This window comes from Phytophthora ramorum, assembly GCF_020800215.1.
Source record: "Phytophthora ramorum isolate Pr-102 chromosome Unknown Phyram_PR-102_s0003, whole genome shotgun sequence".
NCBI lineage: Eukaryota > Oomycota > Peronosporomycetes > Peronosporales > Peronosporaceae > Phytophthora > Phytophthora ramorum.
The window spans coordinates 4,338,037-4,361,189 of NW_027150649.1; the positions used below are offsets into that span (position 1 = coordinate 4,338,037).

Consider the following 23,153-nt stretch of genomic DNA (forward strand, 5'->3'; position numbering starts at 1 on the left):
CGCAGCGCTACTTTCAGGTTTTGTTGCGTGTCATGACTAGGATGAGTCTGTCATCAGTCGGGTACAAGACCATAGGGAAGGTTTGCAAAGGCAAGCAACGCAGCAGGACGAAGGCGACGCTGGTAACTTCACGCACCGACGCAAGCGGGGTCGGCGTTACCATTTTAGCTACCAACCCCCAAGGTCCTGCCTATGATCCTCGTATGCATTCCTTGTAAGAAACTGAAGTTTCTAGACCATAAACACCCAGGTGTAGCTGCAATCAGCTTCAAGTACATTGATAAGCGTAGTAATATTCATTCGGTGAACGCTGATCTAATCGCGATGGCAGGCACTACCAGCGAGTGGTCAGCTTCGTAGCGGATTGCATTGTTATGCCTAGCGCAGTCGTGTTCTGTGGTCTTGCTTGACCTCCGATGTTTGATCCACCGACACCTGGATCTGAAAACCGGCCACCTTTGAGTTGAGGTTTTGCTCGAGACCGAGTCTCAGCCGAGTGTATCTTCGTGTGATGCACAAGGTGGCTGGCGTACTTTGGTGCCATCGAAGCAAAGTCGTTAGTGACCTGTGCTAGCATTTGGCGTGGCGCGAGCCGCAGTAATGAAAATGACAGCTATAATTCCACATATTGTCGTCCTTTGGTCTGGGTATGCACAGCGTATCACTCGCACCCGAGCCCAATTTTGAAAGCGCATTTTCTAATAACTCCATCGGCGCGAGTGTAGAGGTTTTGACGTGTTGAAGACGGTGTTCTCATCTTCAAGTAAATACCAAGAAGCGTTCGAGATTCATAAATGCACTGCAGGGTCGCCGAGGTGCTGTGTGTCGGAGTGTCGAAAATATGTTGCACCACCAGCCAGTATCCACCAAGCAACCACGTGTAGATAGGCATTCCATCCGCGAGCTGTGGTATAATATTCCACCATCACAAAAATGCCAGCGACGGCATCTAACGGCATCTTGATTTCGTTGTTCATCGTTCAGATTTACGGAGACTTCCTGGTGAACTTGAGAATGGACAATCGCTCATTCTTAGCTTTAGTAGAGCGAACAACCTGAGAAGCACAAAACGGCAGCTATGAGCAACACAATCCTTGCGCTCATTGAGCAGATTTGGTAACGCACTGTCATTTCGAAGCCGTCTTCGGCGAGAATAGCCGCAATCTCTTCCGGTTTGTTCTCAACGACCACGACCATGTAAAACACTCCGCGAGGTGACAGAAGATCCTTGATTTTTGGCAGCAATCGATCAATCACTTCCCGTCCATGGAGTCCACCAGCCCACGCAGCTTCGATGCCTCTGTAGAGCCAACAGGAAGTCAGTACATGTTCGCAACCAGTCCAATCCGTCACACAACCACGTACGAGGATCCAACTTCTTCTGACGGAGTCGGTACATACGGCGGATTGAACAACAACACATCGACGTGGCCCTGCAATAGAGAAATACTCAACGTTAGATCTGCATCACCACTACCAGCTCTCTACAGTCTACATAATACCTGTATCCGCGGTTCATAACACTGCAGCAAATCTGTGCGCACAATGTCGAACGCTTCGGCTCCATTGTTCTTGGCCGTCTGCTGCGCCACTCCTGCCGCCAATGGGTTAATGTCCGTCGCTAGGAACATGGCTCTCGTCCCCAATGTCTGCAACTGCGTGGCCAGATACACGAACACCGCGCCACTTCCACACCTGCCACAGACCTCGTCACGTTGAATGCCAACCACGAATTGATTTTCTGCTCCTGACGCACCCGATCTCGACGCAGATCGCTGGGTCCAGAGCCGCCAACTGCGGCAGTTCGTCCTGCAACGCATCCACGAACAGGAACGTGTCTTCCGCCGGCTCGTACACGTCGCAGTCGTACGCCATGTCAATCTCCGGCAGCTCCGCCATGGTCTGTCTTCTATTGCTGCAAAACTGTCAAAGCACGGCCAATTATCCCCAAATGTGCACCACATTAGTGATCGTCATGAAAGGACGCGGGACTTGAGCTTTCGACGTGTCGGTTGCAACGATGGACTTGGAGGAAGATGGCTACAACAGCAGCACGGGCAGCGTGGATGAAGACGCTGAGCTGGAATTATCCTGCGCTCTGCACGACTTGGCATTGCGCGTGAAAACGTTCGAGGCCAATATGCAAGGCCGGTTTAGACAGGCCCCGGACGACGAGGAGGACGAGGAGGAGATCACGGAAGACATCGACGATTTTGAGGAAGAGGGAGGCTCGAGCTGCTATGGCAGACACCAACTGGACTCGGACTCGGCGTCACCGAAGCGTAAAGGGAGTAGGCGGAGGAGACCGAGCGAATTCAAGTTGGTCAAGCCGCAGCATGACGACGATGAAGACTACGACGAGCTTGATAGTGACGAGGAAGATCGGCCGGAGGCAAAAGGCGGACGAGACCAAGAGGAATGGGACTCCCAGGAAGAGAAGGAGGAGCTCTGCGAGCTCAAGCAGAATATCGCCAAGCTGCTGCAGAGCATGCAAGAGGAGGCCAAGGCGCTTGAGAACAACCAGGCAGACTGCAAGACGTAACAAGAAGACAGCGCGCAACGATAGCTTCTGCGAGTGAGCGAGCAGACAAGGAAGATGACACAAATGAAGCGGCTATTCATTGAACAAAGCTATCATCGTTCTTCCTCTGTGTCTCCCTTCCAGTACGGAGGCCTGCTGCGAGATAGGCACTCTTCTTGGCTGCACACTGCCACCGTTTTATCCATCGCCAGCATGCTACGGCAGCAACCACGCACACCTACTTTGATTGTAAATACTCCAGAAACCGCTTCTGCAGTTCGAACTCCTGCTCCCGAAGCTCCGTCTCCTTCTGCCGCTGGTCCATATCGAACTGGATCTTGCTCTCAATCAGCTCCAGAATCCGCGCACGGAAGTTTTCGCTGCTACTAGCGTCGTGGACGTCTGAGGCCTTATCCGTCACCACAGCCACCGACGTCTCGAGTTTTCGTCGCTTCTGCGGCTGCGTCACGGACGCCGAATCAGGAGGATTGAAGCCTGCATCTTCACTTTTCGTCACAACGACTCTCTCCTTGCCGTTCCCGTCCACCTCCGTCTGGCCAGCCATCTTGTGGTTCTTCCGAATCAGAGTATCATTGATCTCCCGTAAAATGGCCTCCTTCCGAGCATTCTCCTCCATCGTCCCGTGCTTAAATAACTTGTCGTGCTTGCCGTCTGTATACATCTTCATGAGGGCCGTCACTCGATCACTACGATTTAAGAAAAATATAATAAAAAATAAATGAGACCATGAAAAAATAAAAACTCGAGACCCGATCTTCTCACCGGCACGTGTGCCAAGAGTAAGCTGCCGGGTTCTTGAACACCGAAACGCCGACCGACTCGGCCACGTTGTGCCACATCTGTAGCCTCGTGCCGTGCTTGGCCGTGAACGGGTTGTTGACCTGCAGCGCCTCCAGCAGCAGCACGTCCATAGCGCCGTTGAACTTGGCGTATCGGCCCCGCACCGCGGGCTTTTGGGTCGTCGTCTGCACTCGCTCTGCAAAATATAAATAAATACGTCAATTTCTTATTTAGTAAAATATCCACCTTACATGTGACCGCTCTATAACTAGAACAGTAAGTTTGAGGAATGAACGAGGCTACGGTGTATACCCCCGACGCCATCACACCCACGCACACGCAGCCCCACACAGCCTACCTGGCTTATGGCCCCGCTCTATTTGTAAGGTATATAGAATCGTACCGGTGCTGGCCGGCGCGATCTCCTCGTCCGCCATCACTGCCAGCGCGTTCACGTTCTTCGCGCCGAAATTCTCAAAATGCCTGCTTTTTCTCTATTATTGGTCACTGTTCCGAGATACTTAAATGTCATTCAAGTGAAAACAACTAGGCTGTTGAAGTCATCCTCTATACAAACTCCAAGTGACCCGATTCCAGTGGTGCCATCCATCCACCTAGTATCAAACCGTCATGGCCGTCCCGACCAAAGCTGCTGCCTTCGTGGCGTCGTCCCCGTGCTTCGCGGCCTTCCGCGGCGCGCAGGTAACGTCCTCTCTGGCCGACAAGAAGTACATCGGCACGCACAACGGCACGTTTCACTGCGACGAGGCACTGGCCGTGTCGATGCTCAAGCTACTGCCGAAATTCGCGGCCCACGACGTGTTGCGCACCCGTGACGAGGCCAAACTGGCCCAGTGCGAGGCGGTGGTGGATGTGGGCGGCCTCTACGATCCGCAGACGCTGCACTTCGACCATCACCAGCGCAGCTTCACCGGCACCTTCGACACGCGCGACACGAAGCTCTCGAGCGCCGGCCTCGTGTACAAACACTTTGGCCGCGAGATCATCCAGGCGCTGGCCGCCCCCGCCACACTAGACGAAGCCACGCTGGACATTCTGCACCAAAAGGCCTACAAGAACTTCATCGAACACATTGATGGGATTGACAACGGCGTGGAGGTGGCCAGTGCAGGTGACGCCAAGCTCACGTACAACTACCAGGTCTCTACCAGTCTCAGCAGCCGCGTGGGCTACCTCAACCCCCGCTGGAACGAGGACCAGAGCGAGTCACGCGTCAACCAGCAGTTCCAGCAGGCCATGTACATGACCATCACCGAGTTCACGGACGCCATCCAAGACCTCGTGCACTCGTGGCTGCCTGCCCGCGAGATCGTGGAGAAAGCTGTGGCTAAGCGGTTCCAGACGCACAAGTCCGGTGAGATCGTGCACTTCCCCGAGTACTGTCCGTGGAAGTCGCACCTGCACGATTTGGAGGAGAAGCTCCTGATCCCCGGCCAGATCAAGTTCGTGCTTTACAACGACCCCACGGGCAACATGACGCGCGTGCAGGCGCTGAACGTCGAGCCCGGCTCCTTCGCGCTGCGCAAGGGACTTCTCCCTGCTTGGCGCAGTCTGCGCAACGAGGAGCTTTCGCGCGTGGCCGGCATCGACGGCTGCACTTTCGTGCACAACGCCGGCTTCATCGGAGGCAACCGCTCATACGAAGGCGCCCTCGAGATGGCTGCCAAGTCGCTGGAAGCTCCCGACGAGGAAACCAAGTAAAATACCGTTGAAAGGTACAGAGAAAACAGCTAGCTAAGGCAAATGCAAGACTTTCCTTCGAATGACAACAAACTCGGGTTGCCGCAGAAGATGAGGATAGAGGCTGCACAACCGATGGCGATACTCTGCGTACATGTCTGCGTTGATCTCAACAGTGGGAAGGGCCTGGCCAGAGCATAAACTCATTTCATTCAACACCGTTGATGTTGTTCCTGCCCAGGTTGCCCCGATTGTTGAATCCGAAGCTTTGGCACCAGTGGACAACTTACCCGATCAAAAACGAGAATCGTCAGTACTACATGAATACTTGTAATACCAAGCAGGGTGATCCGAGATTGCGTGTCGATCATTACGGTGTGTGCTGACCCGAATGCTTGAAGGATGAAGGAGTTCTGCTTAGCAATTCTCAAAGCTGCACGTATTATCGGCAGGACAACATTTGCCGCGATCAATTGCTCGGTAGATTCATCGCCTAAAGATTTGAGCGAGAACGGATCCAAGAGAATAAAATGCGTTTGCAGCCCATAGGATTGCAGTTTGATGCATCACTCCCTGCACTTTCACTTAGATTCAAGCTGCAGAATGGCTCTTGTTAATCGAAAGGCGCGTTCTTGACCATGTCAAGTTGACATCCTTTTTTAGCCAGCTCCGACCAGGAGTTCGCATCACGCACTTCTACTATCGACAGGTCTACATTAACTTGCGTACAAGTTATCTTCTACGGGGTTCGTCACTAAGTTTTGGAGGCAGCCACAGCAACAAGTGAATACAGGTTTATTCCTAACTTTTCGCTAGTTCACCTGAAATGGTGTACATGCTCCATGTACAGTCATCGGAGTTGTACCCAGTCTACAACGCGACATTGATGGGTTGATTTACTGCTGCAGCGTGCTTGACAAACTTTGTCAACGTTTCGAGCCGCGAGTGGAATTGCTCGAGTGGTGTTGGTGGAGACCCGTTGTAATCTTGTCTGTAGATGGCCGCTTGAACCTTGACACGCTTAACTACGGCGTGTGGAGCGAGGGAATGAATTGCCGACGTCGCGGCGATGTCAGTCTCATTGGCGCAAAGGGCCACCACACCGATTCTCCCGAGCGTGTAGCGCGCGAGTAACTGCTCCGCGGTATCCCCACTCACTTGACACAATTTCTCAACGATCGCAGTGCGCAACACATTGGCCTTCCACTGCTTCATCTCCAGCGCCGAGAGCTGCGTGTCAGGAGTCCCTACGACGTAGATCCCCGTCGTGGCATTGCGCAGAGCCGCTGTGAGCCGCGGAAAGAACAGGCCGCTCACCAGCTCGATGTAGGCGGTAGTATACTCGCTGACAATGAATACAGGTCCGTCGACGGACCGCACGGTCTCCGCCAGCAGCTCCACGACTCGATCTTCAATTGCCGCCATGGCTTGAAGCAGTTGCGGCACGTTGCGGCACCGCACAACAGCGTGTTCGATCGTCGCAATAGGTGTACCGAGCGACAGGTTGTGGATCATCCAGTCCATGGGCACGAGCACATTCTCCCAGTTCATCACAGCCATCTGCGTCTTGACGAAAGCTGCCTTGCCAGACTTTTTGGCGTGTCGAGCGTGCGGCGTGACAATGCGCTGCGGCGAATACGACGATACACGAGCGCGTGGGGCCATGATGGGTGATTGGGGGGAGGGGGGGGGGGGGCAGTGCTGCGTTTCTGGTAAATCCGCAAATGGTCTACTTGTTGTGTCGATGATACTTAACCATCACTCTGTCCAAACTTCAACTTGGCAACCCTCACTCACCTATTCGAGCTGAAAGACTATTTTCAACCAATCCAATCACTCCGTTTTATTACATAGACTCCACCATTCATTGTCCAGCATAGCATGGCGCCGCTCGAAGGTTCGTCCGCTGTGCCCAGCGCCACCACGTTGGACGCGTTCTCCGTGACGTTCCCCGACCAAGTGGAGCAGGAACTCGGGGCCGCGTACGGTGAACCCCACTGGACGAATATCAAACGCGCACTCGCGCGACCGTACGTCCCGCTGTGCTCAAATAAGACAAAAAGTGTTTATGTAACGCCTAATATCTGTACGAACTGGTCCAATTGCAATGATACAGCCCTGCGTTCACTGCTGTTCGTGTGAACACATTGAAGCTCTCTCGAGATGAAGCTTTGCAGGCTTTGCAGCCTCATTTGAACGAGTTTAACGCCCAATTGGCAGCTCTGGATGCCAGTCGCCAGCCCATCGAGGCATTCGCCCACGCTTCGCTGCCCGACGTGCTCATGATCCCGTCGTCACCCAATGGAGACACTACAGTAGCGTTTAATCCGGAACTCAAGAGTATCGTGGTGGACCGACTCTGTGGAGAAGCGGTGCTACGTGGCAGTGACATTTTCGCTCGAGGGGTCATGAGTGCCAGCAGCGGCATCAACGCAGAGGACCCAGTGAACGTGTTCGTGGACTTGGACCACAACCACACGCGAGGCAGTGACTTTGCCTCACACAATGGACGGAAGCTGCTGATTGCTCGAGGGGTGACCAAAATGGCTCGCACCGAGATTTTCCGAGCTGTGAGAGGCCTCGCAGTGACGCAGTTGGTGCGAGTTTGCCCCGATGCGCCGCCGATGAATGGCGTCCTGCGTGGACAGATTTACGTGCAGAACTTGCCGTGCTCGGTGGTGGCGCACGCGCTGGATCCGCAGGAAGGAGATGTGATTCTGGACATGTGCGCCGCGCCCGGAGGGAAGACGTCCCATGTGGCTACGTTGATGCGCAACAAGGGCACACTGGTGGCGTGCGATCGATCGAAACGGAAGGCGCTGGAACTGCGTACACTTTGTGATGAGTTGCAGCTCGAATGCGTCGTGCCGCTTAAGATGGACTCCACCCATGCGTTGTTGCCGAAGGACCAGGTGGATGCAGGGCTGGCAATCGCACAGAGCGACAGAGACTTTACCAGCGTGGCGCAGGTTTTGGCACGAGCGAAGGGAAACACACCGAGCCAGGCACGTCTGCTGCAGGTGGAGGGCTTCTTTCCGGAGACCTTCGACCGTATCCTGCTGGACCCGCCCTGCTCGGCGCTTGGACTGCGTCCACGCCTGCTGCACGCGGGCGACACCGACAACCTAGCGGAGTACACCAACATGCAGCGCAACTTCCTGTGGGTTGCAGCATTTTTGCTCAAGCCTGGCGGCACGCTCGTGTACTCCACATGCACGATCAATCCGAAGGAGAACGAGCAGATGGTGCACCATGCGCTGCAGAACTACCCGCTGAAGCTGGTCGCGCAGGGTGAAGCTCACCTTGGCGACCGCGGATTGCCTGGCCAAGGTCTGAACGAGCACGAAGCGTCTCTCGTCCAGCGTTTCGACCCGGCTAATACGGAGCTGGACACCATGGGCTTCTTTTGCGCCAAGTTCATCAAGACAGGGCCCATTCGACAGGAGGCTAAGGCGTCTCCAGTTTTGTAGAGTTCCTGTCTTATTGACGTACAGGCTTCTTGGTTTCAATAGACTTGCATGCGGGTGTAGATGAATAGCTGTAATGCATCTGGACTGAATACCCTTGCGTGTCGATTATGACAGTTGGCACTCCAACCACTAAAGACGTGGCGCGAATACTTCGGATGCGTTCCTTCATGACCAAGTTTGTCGTGTGGGTTGCAAACATTAACGTTGAGTATGTCGTTATGCGAATACAGATTGGCTGTGACCTTCATCGACAGCGTATAGTGAAACACGATGGAGAACAACTGACGCTGCCACGGGTGGCTAATGATAGCGGGTACCCTGTGAAAAATGGGGTCTTTTGGAGGAGCTGGTAGATGAAATGAGGCCGCATCGTCATGCTCCGCCGTGCAGGACGACAGGAATGAGATCACTATTGAAATGACAAGGCGGATTATCTCGTCCTAACTTAGAAGCTGCTCGCCATTTCAAGATATCATATTTACCGAAGGTGGCAGGAAGCGTAGCGACGAGAAAGTGGTCAAGGATAGCACCCGCCAGCGAGAAACTGCATCTACAAGCTCCGTATGCTTGGCCAAAAGGTTGACTCAGTGAGTCAGACTCACACAACCTGAGAGTACGGCGCGTTGCGTTGCTCTTGCTGTTGTTATTTTGACATGAATGAAACCCACCTTGATCTTTGGTTCCTAGAACAGTTGATGTTGGAGCATTGTTCATCTTGGCTGCTGGTGGATTGTGCTGTCCGTTCCAGCGAGCAGAGTCAACAACAATGCATCGTTTGGGTCGTTCGAACGTTGCTCCGACCACCCGAGTGTCCGCTTCTCAAGCCTCTGAGTCACATCTGTGACCCCAAAGCTCCGTCGCAGCAACCGTTGCTGGCCAAACCCCATCACAGGATTTCCCAGTCCGCCTGCTGTGCTGCGACCGAGCCGCACTCCACACATGGACTCCGACTCTTGTCTCGGAATGAGCCCCCCCCCCCCACACACACGACTGGACATCGAGGATACTTACCCGTTTACATGTACGTGCTGTACTTCTGACTCAGCACAGTGAGGCCAAGTGTCATCAAGAGCCAGGGTTGTTCGGCAATTTACTGGCCATTGTACAGCTTGCGCTCTGCTTTCGTTCCCCTAATGTGCCTGCTGCCGAGCCATCGATGACTCTGTCAACATGTCCCCTTTCCGCACCATTACATGTAGCTTCCCGTTCACCGGCTGCAGCTCCACGGACAGGCCATGCTTTCACACTTTTGCAGGGGAAACACTCGGCTTGTGTCCGTTCCTGCGGGCACATCAAAGGATCTGCTTGTCCGTATAAACGAAACCTCTCGACAGTTCGTTGTCGTGCATCAACGAGGAATAAAATTCTCGGCATTGCCTCCCTCACTGTCAAGAATTCTAGGTAGGAAGCACCAGGATGAAGGTACCAACAAGTCTCATCGTGGCAGCTTTGGCCACGTTGGGCGCCGGCGTCAACGCCCAGTCGGCGAGTTCGTCTAGTTTGGCGTCGGGATCGTCCGACCCCAGCACGGAGCAGACGCTCGCGTCCTCGTCCGGTTCGGAATACACTGCATCGTCCGCAGAAACGAGTTCTTCGTCGCTTGAAGGCTGGGACGCTTCTTCCACCTCAGGCTCAGCAACGGAGACTTCAGGTTCGTCCTCTTTCGAGAGCTGGGACGCCCCCGCCAGCTCCACCTCGTCCGCTACGGAGACTTCTTCGAGCGCCACAACCGACTCATCAGCCGCGACCAGCTCGTCCTCGCTTGGCGTCCCCTCGACTTCGGGTTCGTCAGCTACGACTGAGACTCCCTCGGGCTCCACCACGGAATCCTCTGCGGGGTCTGGGACCACCGAGTCATCCGCCGGAACTAGTTCGTCGGACTCTACGACGGAGCAGACCACTTCGGGTGGCAGCTTCTCCGACGAGCAGAAGTCGATCTGGATTGAGCGCCACAACTACTTCCGTGTGGCCGCTCTGCCTTGGTCTGCGGGCAACATGCAGCGAATGGGCTGGGACGACGACCTAGCGAAGGACGCTGCGTCGGCAGCCGCCAGTTGCGCCGCCAGCACAACTACCGGTCTGAATGTCTACCAGTCCACGTCAACAGACCCGTCGACGGTGATGGAGGAAGCGATTAAGGACTGGGTCGTTGACCCCTCGCTCAAGAACATTGGCTCAGTCACTCCGCCAGCGACGGAAGGCGACGCCGTAGGAGCGGGTCTGTACGACTCGTACACGCAGGTGGTGTGGGCCTCGACGACTAGCGTCGGATGTGCCATGGCCAGTTGCTCGGACGGATCGATGGTCGCATGTGAGTACTCGCCGGCAGGGAATGACGGCAAGTCTGCGTGGTACGTCCACGCTGCGCAAGCCACTCAGTGTCCGACCGGAACCACGCCCAGCCTCGGGCTCTGCGTAGTTGAAGGAGACCCGGCAAATGACCTCATCGCTCCGATCCCAGACGGCCGATGGTCGTTCCAGGTGTACTCGACGTACGTCGCGGAGATCATGTCAACGATCCTGGAGGCAGCAAAGGCGAGAGATGCGGCTGGGGCATCCTCCGCAACTGAGAGCAGCGAGGAGTCCGCGACCACGACTGCATCGTCGAACTTCGAGTCATCACCAACTAGCTCGGGGGAGTCGAGCTCGTCCGAAACAGAGACGGCCTCAAGCTTAGCGACCGATTCATCTGCTGAGACTGGTTCATCTTCTCTAGGCGGAAGCTGGGGTGTGGCTTCCACCTCGGGCTCCACCACCGAGTCGTCTGCCGAGACCAGCTCGTCTTCGCTCGGTAGTTTGGATATTGCTTCCACCTCTGGTTCATCCGCTACGACTGAGGCTTCCTCGAGTGCCGAGACAAGCTCTTCGGCGCTTGGTGGAGGCTGGGACGTTACCTCGACTTCTGGGTCGTCCGCTACGACTGCTGCCTCGGGGTCGACAACGGAATCATCGGCGGAAACCAGTTCTTCGTCGACGGAAGGCTTGGGCGTTTCTTCCACCTCGGGCTCGTCGGTTGCAGCGGCGTCTTCCCCTGGGTCGTCCGCCGAGACCAGCTCTTCATCGACGACCTCAGCTTCGTCTACGGAGTCGGCTACGTCCTCGTTGAGCTCCTCGAGCGCCGAAACTGCGTCTTCGCAGGAAACGAGCTTGTTGTCGTCCGAACTGGGATCTAGCACTGGTTCCTCCACCGAGACGAGCTCGTCGACTGCTTCGTCGTCCTCAGAAGACAGCGAGCTCCCCGGAAAGGTGAGACCCAGCTCGGCCAGCGGCTCGTCCTTCGCGAATCAGGCTTCGTCGCCGTCATCGGGATCGGCGACGACCACCAGCTCGGGCAGCTCCTCGAGCAAGCAGGGCTCGACGGAGCAGGAAACCACCAAACCCACGACTCCGGTGATCAACCCCGACTCGGGCTCGAAGACTGCAGTCTCGGCCAGCAACGAGGCTTCTGCCAGCCCGAGCAGTGCCGTGCTCTCCGCTCCAGCTCTCGCCGGCCTCATCGTGCTCGGCGTCGTGGCCGTGGCGGCTATAGCCGTGTTCGTGAGCTACCGCAAGAACCAGCAGCGGCAGCGCGACATCATGCGCGACGGCGGCATCCAAGTCATTTAATTTCAAGAACTCGGGTCCACGAAGTCCGAGCCCCAACGTGATGAAAGCGTACGCGGTGACCTCGCACGCACAACGGAGAGAATTGAAGAGTGAGAGAGGGAGATACAATAGCGGCGAGGCCACCACCCAGTGCACGTGCAGTGAGCATAAAGTCAATCGAATCCGGTTTAGTTTTTCTGATCCTCTGGGTTTCGCACAGCGCAGAGCCCCGCTCATGATGCAGTGCAAGATGCGGCGCAGCGCCAACAGGCAATGGCGAGGAATGGATCAGTGGCACTCTCGACCTGCTGCTGTTCAAGTCGGCGCCAACGGAGACTTTCGATTGGCAAGTTGGGTGGATACCCATGGCACTTGCTATTATAACACGCAAGTCCCGATGGCGAGGCGAGACGGAGGCCAAGACGACGCCAACGATAAACTGGACGGATGAGATGTCAATCCGATACTGGCCTTCAATTCAGCCGGGCGATGGCTCGCGGCGAAACCGAGCGTTTGGCTGCGAGGCGTAGGAGCTTTCCAGCGCCATGGAATATCGGTGGGGAGTTTGATTCTTGGCCTGTCGATATAGTCGCCGGCACAACAAAACGGCCAAGCTGGTTCCATGGACAGTTACAAGCAAAAACCTGCAACACAATCTACAGCCATGCATCGGGTATAGTATTCATTTACAAAGCCTAAATCGACTACAAAGTCGACTTCTGACTATCGTCTTCACAGGGTATGTGATCTCTCGTCTGCAAATTGCACAATGCCACTGTAAAGGCCGGGGCATCTGGCACCACAGAAGCAGATGTCTGGGAGACCAGGTCTCCACTACGGGAGTCAGTGTGGGCCGAGCTTCTCCATCGCCACACTCGAATTCGCCCCAGTTGGACTTGGCAGTACGGCAACAGCTCGCAGCATGAAGGTATCGGTGCCGTTTGTATTCCTAGCGGCGGCCGTCGCCTCCGTCCACGCTGACAGCTTCAGCGCAGAGGACCAGGCGATCTGGATCGACCGCCACAACTACTTCCGCACCACGGGCTTGCCCTGGTCGGCCGGGGACATGCGTCGCATCGGATGGAGCTCGGACCTGGCCACGACCGCCGCCTCCACGGCCGCAGCGTGCTCGGCCACCACAGCAGCAGGTGTGAACGTGTTCCAGTCGACGTCCAGCAACTCGTCGTCCGTCATTGACGAGGCTATTCAGAGCTGGGTGGTGGAGACGTCCATGACGACGCTCAAGACGCTGCCCCAGCCGGGAGCTGTGGGGGTGGACGTGGGCACAGGCGTGTACAATTCGTACTCTCAGGTGCTGTGGGACTCGACGACCAGCGTCGGTTGTGCCACCGCGAGCTGCTCAGGAGGAGACTTGGTGGTGTGCAACTACTCGCCCGCAGGCAACGACGGCTCCTCGCCCTGGTTCGTCCACGGCAACACGGCGTCCGACTGTCCGTCGGGTACCACAGCCTCATTGGGACTGTGCATCGTGGAAGGGGACTCGGCCAATGATCAGATCACGGCCATTCCGGCGGGCAAACTCACCTACGAGGTGTACCCGGCCTATGTGCCCGACATGCAGACTGTGCTGATTGAGGCGGCGCGTGCCATCGCCAGCGGTTCACCGACGAACTCGACGGGATCGACGACGACGGCCACCACGGCCCCGAGCGCGACGACCGCTGCGCCGACGGCTACCACGGCCCCTCCGACTGCCCCAACGACCTCGTCCGGCAGCAGCGACACCAAGACGTCGTCGACGAAGCAGACCGCTACTTCGTCGTCCGGCTCAAGCTCGGACTCTACTGGTACGAAGAGCAGCAAGACGACCACGTCGTCCGGCTCGAGCTCGGAGTCTTCCTCTGCTACCAAAACGGGAAAGACGACCACCTCGTCGGACTCCAGCTCGGGGTCTTCCACCCCCACTAAGAAGGGAAAGACCACGACCTCGTCATCCTCCACGGACTCTTCTTCTCACTCCGCAACCAAGCAGACGTCGGATGAGTCGTCTCCCGGCACGGTTAAGGCGAGCTCGGACAGCGGATCGGCATTCACGAACCAGGCGTCGACGACAACGGAATCGTCAACAGCCCAGAGCTCGGGCAGCGCGACGACTGCCAGTGCCCCCAGCACAGCCAGCACCGAGAGCACCACGGCCAGCTCGGGCACTGCGACCAGCATCAGCAACAAGACCAGCACTGAGGGCTCCGGAGGTATCTCTGCTGCCGGCATGGCCGGTATGATTGTGCTGGCCATTGTCGGCGTTGCCGCATTCGGTGTGGTCATGAGCTACAAGAGGAACCAGCAGCGGCAGCGCGAGATCATGCGCGACGGAGGCATCCGGATCATTTAAGCTAGAAGTGGATCACCCACGTTGGAGACAAACGTAAAAGAGTTCGAGTTAGCACTCATCAGTCTCGACGGCGACTTTACGGTGGAAGTGGAGGGGTTTTCATTCTGTAGTCGAGACTGATGTTGCTTAGTGCAGTCCAGTCTAGTGCAGTCAATCCAGTTTTGTTCATGTTTGCTGTAAGCAAGTAATACATGTATTGCTACTGCGTTGCTGTAGGCCAGGCTCTGCCAATTGAAGTGTGTTGGTGAAGTACTCAACAAGGCGGCCCACAAGTGAATCACATGAGTTCGACGTGCTTAACATGGCCATTGCTACCCTTTTTCCTTGCTTGAAGCACGAGCGCGAAGATTCTCTCGGAAACTGTAAAGGTACTGTAACATGAAAGGCAACGAATAACGCATTGGTGGATTGCTTAGCCTTCGCAATGGTCAAGTGCCCACTAGATTGTGTGAATCGTCTCAAGAGTGTATCCGACTGCAAAACAGCAAAATCTTTTCATGCTCGAACTTTTACACTGGGTATCGGACACCTTTGTACGTGATTCACGATTCGTGACGGAAGCCAAGCCAATCGAGAATCGAGAATACAGTTTGGACATCTCTCCGTCACGGGATGCGACCGTCACGTCGAGCGGATCTTGGGAACGCTGGCTTGGTGGACTGAAGCTCGCAGCCGCTACGGCGGCGGTCCTTTCAGCCCAAACACTTTGCCGGAATCGTTGATTCGGTTCGCCGCCGGGCAAAGTCGCAGGATTTGAGGTGCCTAAGAACGGACAGGAAAACAAACGAGGAAGTGCAAACTGTGTGGACAGGCCGTTAAGTCTTGATCCACGAGGTTCACTCTTCATTTCATCGTGCTTAGCACAACCCGTGCTGTTGATCGCACCGAAACTCGCTTTGGATCTCGGTAGCTGTACAGGCAACATGAAGGTATCAGCGGTGCTATCATTCTCGGCTGCCGCCGTCATGACGGCCAACGCCGAAAGCTTCAGCGAACCGGACCAGGCCATCTGGGTTGACCGCCACAACTACTTCCGCACAACGGGCCTGCCATGGTCCGCCGGTAACATGCGTCGCATGGGTTGGGACTCCGCTCTCGCTACTAAGGCTGCTTCCACGGCTGCCAAGTGCTCGGCTACTACGTCAACAGGTATCAACGCGTACCAGTCGTCGTCGAGCAACTCGTCGTCAATTATCGATGAGGCGATTCAGAGCTGGGTGGTGGAGACTGCGGTGTCGACTGTCAACACAATGGCCCAGCCCGGCACCGACGGTCTGGATGTCGGTGTCGGTGTCTACAATTCATACTCGCAGGTCGTCTGGGCAGCAACCTACAGTGTCGGGTGCGCCACCGCTAGCTGCTCAGGTGGAGACGTGGTGGTGTGCGAGTACTCGCCGGCAGGAAACGACGGCAAGTCCGCCTGGTACAACCACGCTGCTCAGGCATCCAAGTGTCCCGACAAAACTACCGCGTCAGGCGGTCTATGCATCTACGAAGGCAACGACGCTAACAACCAGATCGCAGACATTCCTGCAGGCGAGAGCACGTACCAGGTGTACCCGTCCTTCGTGTCCGACATCCACTCCATCTTGATTGAATCTGCTCGCGAAATCGCCCAAGGGTCCGTTCCTCCGACTGCCCAAAACTTGACTTCCTTATCCTCGACACCGGCACCCAACGCGACCACAGCGGCGCCTACTGCCACCAAGGGAACCACGACGAAGGCTCCAAAAGTTACCACTTCAACGTCAAGCTCCGCAGACTCCAGTAGCAGTGGCAGCTCCGCGGCACCGATGACACAAGACGACAGCAACCAGGCTCCAGGTACAGTGAAGGCAAGCTCAGCTACCGGCTCGACTTTTAGGAACGAGGCCAAAACACCGTCGTCACAGGAAACGACCCAGTCTGAAGGCGATTCTTCGACCACCAAGCAAACCACAGAGTCGCTGACGACTAGTACTGGGCAGGAAGGTGCGTCCTCCCATAGCATGACTACCCTTGGCATGGTCAGCATGTTCATCCTGGGCATTGCAGCTGTGGCCGGCATAGTCATGTTCGTGCACTATCGCGTAAGTACTAAACGCCAGAACGACATCCTCCTCGACGGTGGCATCCACAATAGATAAGTAACAGCTTCATCCATTCAGACTATGACTTGTCCCTTATCGAGAAGCGAGTAAGAAGTTCGTGCTTACAGTTCGTCCAATTTAGTAATTCTGATCGTTGTTTTTTACTCTTTTAGTTAACCCCATCAACCTAATGAGCTCTTTGTTCCGCTCACTTCATTCAACGCGCATCACTTGTTTGTCGATCAAATCCTTTGCAACTTCGAATTCATTCTCGAAATTCACGAACCGAAAAACGCAACATAACATACATGTAGTTCCTGACCGACAACTCTAGTACGATCGGTGCGGCTGTACCAGTGGAAGCATTCCTCCTTCCTCAGCTAACCCGCCGTACGTCGGAGACAATTGCCACGAGAACGCGGTGTTCTCTGATCTACATCATCGATCCAAATCACACTAAATGTTGAAAACTACAATTGCATTGTGCACAACCCCAACGGTTCTTATACGACACTTACACAGCGCCTGGCTGAGCTTCCTCCTCGTCCTTCTCTCCTCCCTTCTTCACGCGAGGGATCATTCCCAACTGCATCCTGTTCATCACCACAACGTAGAAAAAGATGTTGACGGCCATGATGGCTGCCAGCGTGAAGAACATGTACTCGATGTGGCCGTCGTTGAGGTCCGTGGGGATGTACTTGCCGAAGAGCAACACGATGATCGAGAGCAGCGAGCTGCCCATGGAGTTCACGAAGAATCCGAGGGCGATGGACGTGCTGCGCATGCTCTGCGGCACCTCCGAGTAGTTGATGTCGTACGACGGGATGGCGATCATGACACCCGCAAGGGCCACGAGCAGGTACTGCGGGATGGCCGTCCACCACGGAATGTCGTTCATCATCTGGTTGCCGTCGTCATTGATCATGTGCTGCGTCACGCCGCTCGAATCCACGTACGTGAGCAGGGGTTGGTTGCGACGGATGATCTCGTAGCACCCGGTCCAGATCATGGCCACGACCGCCGTGCAGTAGCCGGCAAGCACCTTTCCGTAGCGACTGGCAGGTTTCCCAGCGTGCTTCTCGTACAGAGGGTAGACGACCTTCTCCATGAGAGGCACAAAGACCAACACGCCGATGGGGTTGAACATTTGGACGGTGGGTCCCGGCATCTGCGAGGAGAACGGGCCGCTGCCAAGGCGCGTGTCGGTCTGCTGCACGATGGACTGGTTGTTGCCTCGCTGGTTCTGGCAGACCCACCAGAAGACGTTGAAGGCGTTGAAAGGCAGGATGCGGATCACCTGCTTGACGCCGTTCACGAGCTCGGGGTCGAATCGGCCGCCGACCGTGTCCTTGGCGGTCTCCATGAACTCGGAGCTTTGGCCGAAGTAGACCCACAGAATCGTCGCGATGACAATCATCACGCCGCACGCGTACGAGATGTTGTGGCCCACCTCGCCGTGGTCCGACAGCACCGAGGCCAGGATGTTGAGCAGGAAGGCAGCGATGTACAGGACTGTGCCGAGCACGACCATCTGAGCACTGAAATTCTTCTTGGCGTGGTCGATGACGATCTTGATCACGAGCGCGACCGACTGCTTGGTGGGCGGCACGTTCACGTAGCGCTTGCGCGTAGCGTAGAGCAGAGCGACAAAGATCACCAGCATGGCGAACCCCACGAGGTAGACACTGACGTAGCCGTAGTCGGCAGGGATGGCGCCGAAGCCGTGGATTGACACGGACGGGAACACGGCATAGCCGATGAACGCCCCGATGTTGGCGACCCAGTACTGGATGCTGAAGAAGAGGGCCTTCTCCGAGGACGGCGCGTTGGGCGAGAACTGGTCGCCTCCGTACGAGATCACGAGCGACCGAAGGCAGATCTGCGAGACGGCGACGCCGAGGAACAGGCCGACGTTGAAGATGGCCTTGCTCACTCCGAGGTGGTTGTTGACGACGACCGGCAGCGCGGCGATCACGAGGAAGAGGAGGCCGAACGAGTCGAGCGTGGCGGCCGACAGCAGCGTCTTGAACTTGCCGAGGCGCTCGTCGGCGATGTAGCCGGCCACGATGCACATGAACTGGCTGAACGAGTCGTACGTGAGCTTCATAGAGGTCGAGCCCTTGTTGGACCAGCCCAGCTTCTGGAAAAAGTTCTTGAGCGACTGGCCGATGGCGAAGCTCGTGACCTCCTCGCACGCCGTGAGGATGAGGAGGAAGATGCACACGTGCTTGAGCACATTGGCGGCATACCGCACGGGTCGCTCGTCCCAGAGTTTCGTGCTGACGTAGCCCGTGACGGACGGCGTCAGCGTTGGCGTGAGCACAGGCGACAGCACCTTGGACATCTTTGCAGACGGAGGCGATTCCGGAAATGAAGATTTGATTGAACGCTTGTGGCGATATTGGTGCACTCGACTATCGGTAGAGCGATAAAAGAGCGACATACGCGAAGTCCTTCGACCCCACGCTTGACAGGTTCCGGCTAGTATCAGAGGAGACCCACCCCAGCTCACCGCGTTGAAGTGTAGGGCAGTTTGGTCCTTGCCATTGGCCAGGTCGGTCTCCACTACGGCCAATCGAACCCTCACGCTCGGAAACGACTTGCTTTGCAGGTCTCTCCTCCCGGACGAAACAAAGTCTCCCCGCCAGCTGGGAGGACATGCGCTTGATGGACCGAGCGTACCATCACGTTGCAGTGAAACTCGGCTCGAATAACGCTGTTGTAGCTTATTACGGTAGCTCAAGCCGGATGCCGGCGGCTCGTTTGTTCAGGACAAGAAGTTGAGCCCGAACAACGGAACGCTTGCAGTTCGTCATGCACCGTCGACCATAGAGACCGGGGTTTCATGTGCATTTTGCTAGACGACCGTCCGATGTGCTAGTCGCACGCAATGCATTCCGATAGTAGCGCTGCAACTTGCAACCTGCAAGCGCTCCCAAAAGGTAAGAAAGCCATGCATCTACGAATCTGCGGCGGCAGGCAAGCAGCCTGATTCCACTCCACCGAAGCGGAAAGCGGACGCAACCGGTGTCAGAGCGCTCTCTGGATCCGGCGCTGTCGGTGATCTTCCTATGCGTGTCCGCGCCTCGATCGGGCGTGTAAGCCGGCGTGCATACGTGAAAGGCTCACGGCATTACAGTGCGCATCCTCGCTGCGGTCCAGGTTGAAGTGGACGGTCCTCCGGCGCTGATTCGCCACTGAAGATCCGTGTCATCGCGCCGGAAAACCAATCACCACGTTGACGTTAAACAGCGGAGACCACCAGTATGGGTCGCTGTATGCATCGCCTGAAGGCCAATCGAGCGCGCCCCTAGCACCTACATCACGCTTCCCGCAGTCCCACCGAGAGCCCATCCGCCTCGCCAGTAAAGACAAGCTGACCTGGCGCGACTTGTTGCTAGAGTAACTGCGGCCCACCGTCTTGCTCAGCGTTTGTGATCGCGCAGCCATATCTACAGCCGCAAAATAATGCAACCACGACGCGTGCGTGGCCGGCGCGTCCACGCACACAATTCCAGTCGAGACCGAGCCTCTTTGATACTCCGAGTCCAGCTCACTTTGCATTTTGAACATCCCAGCCATGGCCCCCCCAACACCAGAACGACTCAACCAAGACGGTCGCGACTACCAACGCGATCAAGCCCGTGGCCGTCAAGAACGCGCTGAACCAGGAGGTGGCGCACTCCAAGTTCGAGCACCCGGAGCTGCTCAGCGTGTACCCCGACGCCAAGTTCGACCCGATCCCCGAGCTATCCGTGGAGGACCGCGCGCTCAAGGCCGACCCGACGTTCAAGAACCTGCTCAAGGACGCTACAGTGACCCACCTGACGCCCAAGATCGGCACGGAGTTGAGTGGCATTCAGCTGCACGAGCTCAGCAACGAACAGCGCGATGAACTCGCGCTGCTCATCGCCCATCGCGGCGTCGTGTTCTTCCGCGACCAGGAGATCGACGTCGAGCAGCAGCTGGACCTGGGTCGCTACTACGGTCCTCTCCACGTGCACCAGAACCTGGGCCACCCGAAGGACCACCACGAGGTGCTGGTCGTAGAGAACTCGGTCGAGACGAGCGCGGGATTCCTCAAGCGCCAAATGTACGACCCGTTCAACGCGTGGCACAGCGACGTGTCCAATGAGCGTCAACCGCCATCGTACACGAGCTTCAAGGTGCTGACCAACCCTCCGGTTGGCGGTGACACGCTTTGGGCATCGGGTTACGAGGCGTACGAGCGTCTCACCCCGCCGATGCGCGAGTTCATCTCGGGCCTCACCGCGATTCACACTGGCAAGGTAAAGCACAACGTCTCTGGTCTAGTGTCTTTTAGATAGCTAATCGGTTGTTTCTTTGCTGGTTGGTAGCCGCAAGCTGCTGCTGCCGCTGCTAAGGGACAAACCATTCGTCGTCCGCCGGTGGAGTTCGAGCACCCGGTGGTGCGCACCCACCCCGTGACCGGCCGTAGGGCTCTCTACGTGAACCCCGCCTTCACCACGCGCATTGTGCAGCTCTCGACTGCGGAGTCCGGTACGCTGCAGCTGAATGTTGTGCGTGTGAGTGGTGTTTGCAGCTTGCTAACCGTCGTGGTTGTCTATTTCGTTTGCAGACGCCGTGCTGAAGCTGCTGTACCAGCACGTCACCGAGGGCCACGAGTTCCAAGTGCGCTTCCGCTGGACCAAGAACGCGGTGGCCATTTGGGACAACCGCGCGACGTTCCACTACGCAACGTTCGACTACCTGCCGGGCAATCGCCACGCTGTCCGCGTGACGCCACACGGCGAGGTGCCGTACTTTGACCCCAAGGCGGAGCCCAAGTAAGCGCGTGTCGATCTCGTAGTGTGTTGAGCGGGGAAGACGCGATTGAGTAGGTGCCCGCGTCCGTGTGGATTCGTAATAGGGAGGTCTTTGACGACCTCAGCTGAATGTTAATGAACAACAACTTGAAACTACATGCACAGAGCGTCTTGGTAGGTGCGCACTGATCGCCGCGTATTCTGGTGATGTAAGCAACAGAAGGAGCCTAATACACAGCACGAGGACAGCATGTTGAAGTGAAGCAGAAGGACGTGCAGGCGAACCAGCGCTTGATTGGCTCTGTTCGGGTGTGCATAGTACATGGCAACGTCTCGACAATTGCACTCGAGTGACGTGGCCTCGGCAATTCCTAACCCACTTCGGTGTCAATACGGAAACCAATGAAAAGCGCCAAGCAGCCCAATGTCATCGTCGCCGTCTGCAACCCTAGATGGTGCTCTTTTCCGCGAGGAAGCGATGCAAAAGCGAAGGAATGTCGCTGCGCGCTGGCACTGCTCCGTTTTCTTCTCTCACTTTCCAATTCTTTCGCTGACGACAACAATGGCTCCTCAACAGCAAGACACACAGGCGGCGGCTTCGACCAACGCTGCGCCCACCATCGTGCAAAAGGTGGTGGCGACCCAGACCAACACAACTGAGACCAAGCCGGTACCCGTGAAGAACGCGCTCAACGACCAAGTGGAGCACTTCCCCTTCGAGCACCCAGAGCTACTCAGTGTCTACCCTGAAACCAAGTACGACCCGATCCCAGTGCTGCCGTACGAAGACCGTGCGTTGAAGGCCGACCCGACGTTCAAGAACCTGCTCAAGAACGCCACAGTGACCCACCTAGCACCGAAAATCGGCACGGAGTTGAGTGGCATCCAGCTGCACGAGCTTTCGGACGCCCAGCGCGACGAACTCGCGCTGCTTGTGGCGCACCGCGGCGTCGTGTTCTTCCGTGACCAGGAGATTGACGTGGAGCAGCAGCTGGAGCTCGGACGCCACTTTGGTCCTCTCCACGTGCACCAGAACTTGGGCCATCCCGAAGGACACCCGGAAGTTCTGGTCGTGCAGAACACCGTGGAGGGCAGCGACCGCATCCTCAAGCGGCAGCAATACGACCCGGACAATGTCTGGCACAGCGACGTGTCGAACGAGCGCCAGCCGCCGTCCTACACGAGTTTCAAGGTGCTGACCAACCCGCCACTTGGCGGTGACACTTTGTGGGCGTCTGCGTACGAGGCGTACGAGCGTCTTACTCCTCCTTTCAAGAAATTCATCGAAAGTCTCACCGCGATTCACAGCAGCAAGGTATGAAAGTTTAGTTGTTGAGGCTTGTTACTCCGCTGTGTACTAACCGCATTGACATTTGTAGGGCCAAGCTGAGCGAGCAAACAGTCGTGGACACACGATTCGTCGGCCGCCGGTGGAGTTCGAGCACCCGGTGGTGCGCACCCACCCGGCCACCGGTCGCAAGGCGCTCTTCGTGAACCCTGCGTTCACCACGCGCATTGTGCAGCTCTCTTCTCGCGAATCGGACGCGATCCTCAAGGTGCTGTACAAGCACATCACGGAAGGCCACGAGTTCCAGGTGCGCTTCCGCTGGACCAAGAACGCGGTGGCCGTCTGGGATAACCGCGTCACTGCCCACTACGCAACTTTCGACTACCTGCCAGGCAACCGACACGCGGTTCGAGTGACCACGCAGGGCGAGATCCCGTACTTGGACGCCCAAGCTGACCAGCCCTAGATCTAAGGCTTAACTCGAGGCAGCTCCTCGGCATTGTACCTGTATCCATAGTAATGAACAGCAAATACAGCGGTTCGCATTTATTTTTCCAGAAATTGCTTGACTGATAAAT

General features: G+C 56.5%; 13 protein-coding genes across 14 annotated transcripts; 8 read left to right on the forward strand and 5 right to left on the reverse strand.

The window, feature by feature from the left end:
- Nucleotides 1-986: 986 nt before the first annotated feature.
- KRP23_4378 (Methyltransferase N6AMT1) lies at nucleotides 987-1,899 on the reverse strand (the record flags this gene model as incomplete). The annotated part of the gene is made up of 5 exons (XM_067889326.1): nucleotides 987-1,055; nucleotides 1,126-1,300; nucleotides 1,366-1,433; nucleotides 1,503-1,695; nucleotides 1,757-1,899. 5 exons carry the CDS (start codon nucleotides 1,897-1,899, stop codon nucleotides 987-989), a joined length of 648 nt encoding a protein of 215 aa, XP_067748496.1.
- A 121-nt stretch (nucleotides 1,900-2,020) lies between these two features.
- KRP23_4379 (uncharacterized protein) lies at nucleotides 2,021-2,542 on the forward strand (the record flags this gene model as incomplete). The annotated part of the gene is made up of 1 exon (XM_067889327.1): nucleotides 2,021-2,542. One exon carries the CDS (start codon nucleotides 2,021-2,023, stop codon nucleotides 2,540-2,542), a length of 522 nt encoding a protein of 173 aa, XP_067748497.1.
- A 217-nt stretch (nucleotides 2,543-2,759) lies between these two features.
- KRP23_4380 (uncharacterized protein) lies at nucleotides 2,760-3,759 on the reverse strand (the record flags this gene model as incomplete). 2 transcript variants are annotated; one of them, XM_067889329.1, is made up of 3 exons in its annotated part: nucleotides 2,760-3,228; nucleotides 3,305-3,518; nucleotides 3,726-3,759. In XM_067889329.1, the coding sequence occupies 3 exons, from the start codon at nucleotides 3,757-3,759 to the stop codon at nucleotides 2,760-2,762; spliced, it is 717 nt and encodes a 238-aa protein (XP_067748499.1). The 2 variants fall into 2 exon arrangements, with proteins under 2 accessions (XP_067748499.1, XP_067748498.1); XM_067889328.1 differs by having other exon boundaries at nucleotides 3,681-3,759.
- Nucleotides 3,760-3,952: 193 nt separating this feature from the next.
- Nucleotides 3,953-5,044, forward strand: KRP23_4381 (MYG1 protein; the record flags this gene model as incomplete). The annotated part of the gene is made up of 1 exon (XM_067889330.1): nucleotides 3,953-5,044. The coding sequence occupies one exon, from the start codon at nucleotides 3,953-3,955 to the stop codon at nucleotides 5,042-5,044; it is 1,092 nt and encodes a 363-aa protein (XP_067748500.1).
- Nucleotides 5,045-5,893: 849 nt separating this feature from the next.
- Nucleotides 5,894-6,688, reverse strand: KRP23_4382 (uncharacterized protein; the record flags this gene model as incomplete). The annotated part of the gene is made up of 1 exon (XM_067889332.1): nucleotides 5,894-6,688. One exon carries the CDS (start codon nucleotides 6,686-6,688, stop codon nucleotides 5,894-5,896), a length of 795 nt encoding a protein of 264 aa, XP_067748501.1.
- Nucleotides 6,689-6,904: 216 nt separating this feature from the next.
- KRP23_4383 (rRNA (cytosine-C(5))-methyltransferase NOP2C) lies at nucleotides 6,905-8,493 on the forward strand (the record flags this gene model as incomplete). The annotated part of the gene is made up of 2 exons (XM_067889333.1): nucleotides 6,905-7,053; nucleotides 7,140-8,493. The coding sequence occupies 2 exons, from the start codon at nucleotides 6,905-6,907 to the stop codon at nucleotides 8,491-8,493; spliced, it is 1,503 nt and encodes a 500-aa protein (XP_067748502.1).
- A 1,397-nt stretch (nucleotides 8,494-9,890) lies between these two features.
- On the reverse strand, nucleotides 9,891-10,351 carry KRP23_4384 (uncharacterized protein; the record flags this gene model as incomplete). Its single annotated transcript, XM_067889334.1, has 2 exons — nucleotides 9,891-10,254; nucleotides 10,314-10,351. The coding sequence occupies 2 exons, from the start codon at nucleotides 10,349-10,351 to the stop codon at nucleotides 9,891-9,893; spliced, it is 402 nt and encodes a 133-aa protein (XP_067748503.1).
- Nucleotides 9,910-12,099, forward strand: KRP23_4385 (Peptidase inhibitor 16; the record flags this gene model as incomplete). Its single annotated transcript, XM_067889335.1, has 1 exon — nucleotides 9,910-12,099. One exon carries the CDS (start codon nucleotides 9,910-9,912, stop codon nucleotides 12,097-12,099), a length of 2,190 nt encoding a protein of 729 aa, XP_067748504.1.
- Nucleotides 12,100-12,889: 790 nt separating this feature from the next.
- KRP23_4386 (Peptidase inhibitor 16) lies at nucleotides 12,890-14,431 on the forward strand (the record flags this gene model as incomplete). Its single annotated transcript, XM_067889336.1, has 1 exon — nucleotides 12,890-14,431. The coding sequence occupies one exon, from the start codon at nucleotides 12,890-12,892 to the stop codon at nucleotides 14,429-14,431; it is 1,542 nt and encodes a 513-aa protein (XP_067748505.1).
- A 965-nt stretch (nucleotides 14,432-15,396) lies between these two features.
- On the forward strand, nucleotides 15,397-16,557 carry KRP23_4387 (Cysteine-rich secretory protein 2; the record flags this gene model as incomplete). Its single annotated transcript, XM_067889337.1, has 1 exon — nucleotides 15,397-16,557. One exon carries the CDS (start codon nucleotides 15,397-15,399, stop codon nucleotides 16,555-16,557), a length of 1,161 nt encoding a protein of 386 aa, XP_067748506.1.
- A 273-nt stretch (nucleotides 16,558-16,830) lies between these two features.
- KRP23_4388 (Solute carrier family 15 member 1) lies at nucleotides 16,831-18,844 on the reverse strand (the record flags this gene model as incomplete). Its single annotated transcript, XM_067889338.1, has 2 exons — nucleotides 16,831-16,933; nucleotides 17,895-18,844. The coding sequence occupies 2 exons, from the start codon at nucleotides 18,842-18,844 to the stop codon at nucleotides 16,831-16,833; spliced, it is 1,053 nt and encodes a 350-aa protein (XP_067748507.1).
- Nucleotides 18,845-19,968: 1,124 nt separating this feature from the next.
- Nucleotides 19,969-21,312, forward strand: KRP23_4389 (putative alpha-ketoglutarate-dependent sulfonate dioxygenase; the record flags this gene model as incomplete). Its single annotated transcript, XM_067889339.1, has 4 exons — nucleotides 19,969-19,983; nucleotides 20,079-20,789; nucleotides 20,859-21,021; nucleotides 21,101-21,312. The coding sequence occupies 4 exons, from the start codon at nucleotides 19,969-19,971 to the stop codon at nucleotides 21,310-21,312; spliced, it is 1,101 nt and encodes a 366-aa protein (XP_067748508.1).
- Nucleotides 21,313-21,849: 537 nt separating this feature from the next.
- On the forward strand, nucleotides 21,850-23,041 carry KRP23_4390 (putative alpha-ketoglutarate-dependent sulfonate dioxygenase; the record flags this gene model as incomplete). Its single annotated transcript, XM_067889340.1, has 2 exons — nucleotides 21,850-22,602; nucleotides 22,667-23,041. 2 exons carry the CDS (start codon nucleotides 21,850-21,852, stop codon nucleotides 23,039-23,041), a joined length of 1,128 nt encoding a protein of 375 aa, XP_067748509.1.
- Between the last annotated feature and the right edge of the window lie 112 nt (nucleotides 23,042-23,153).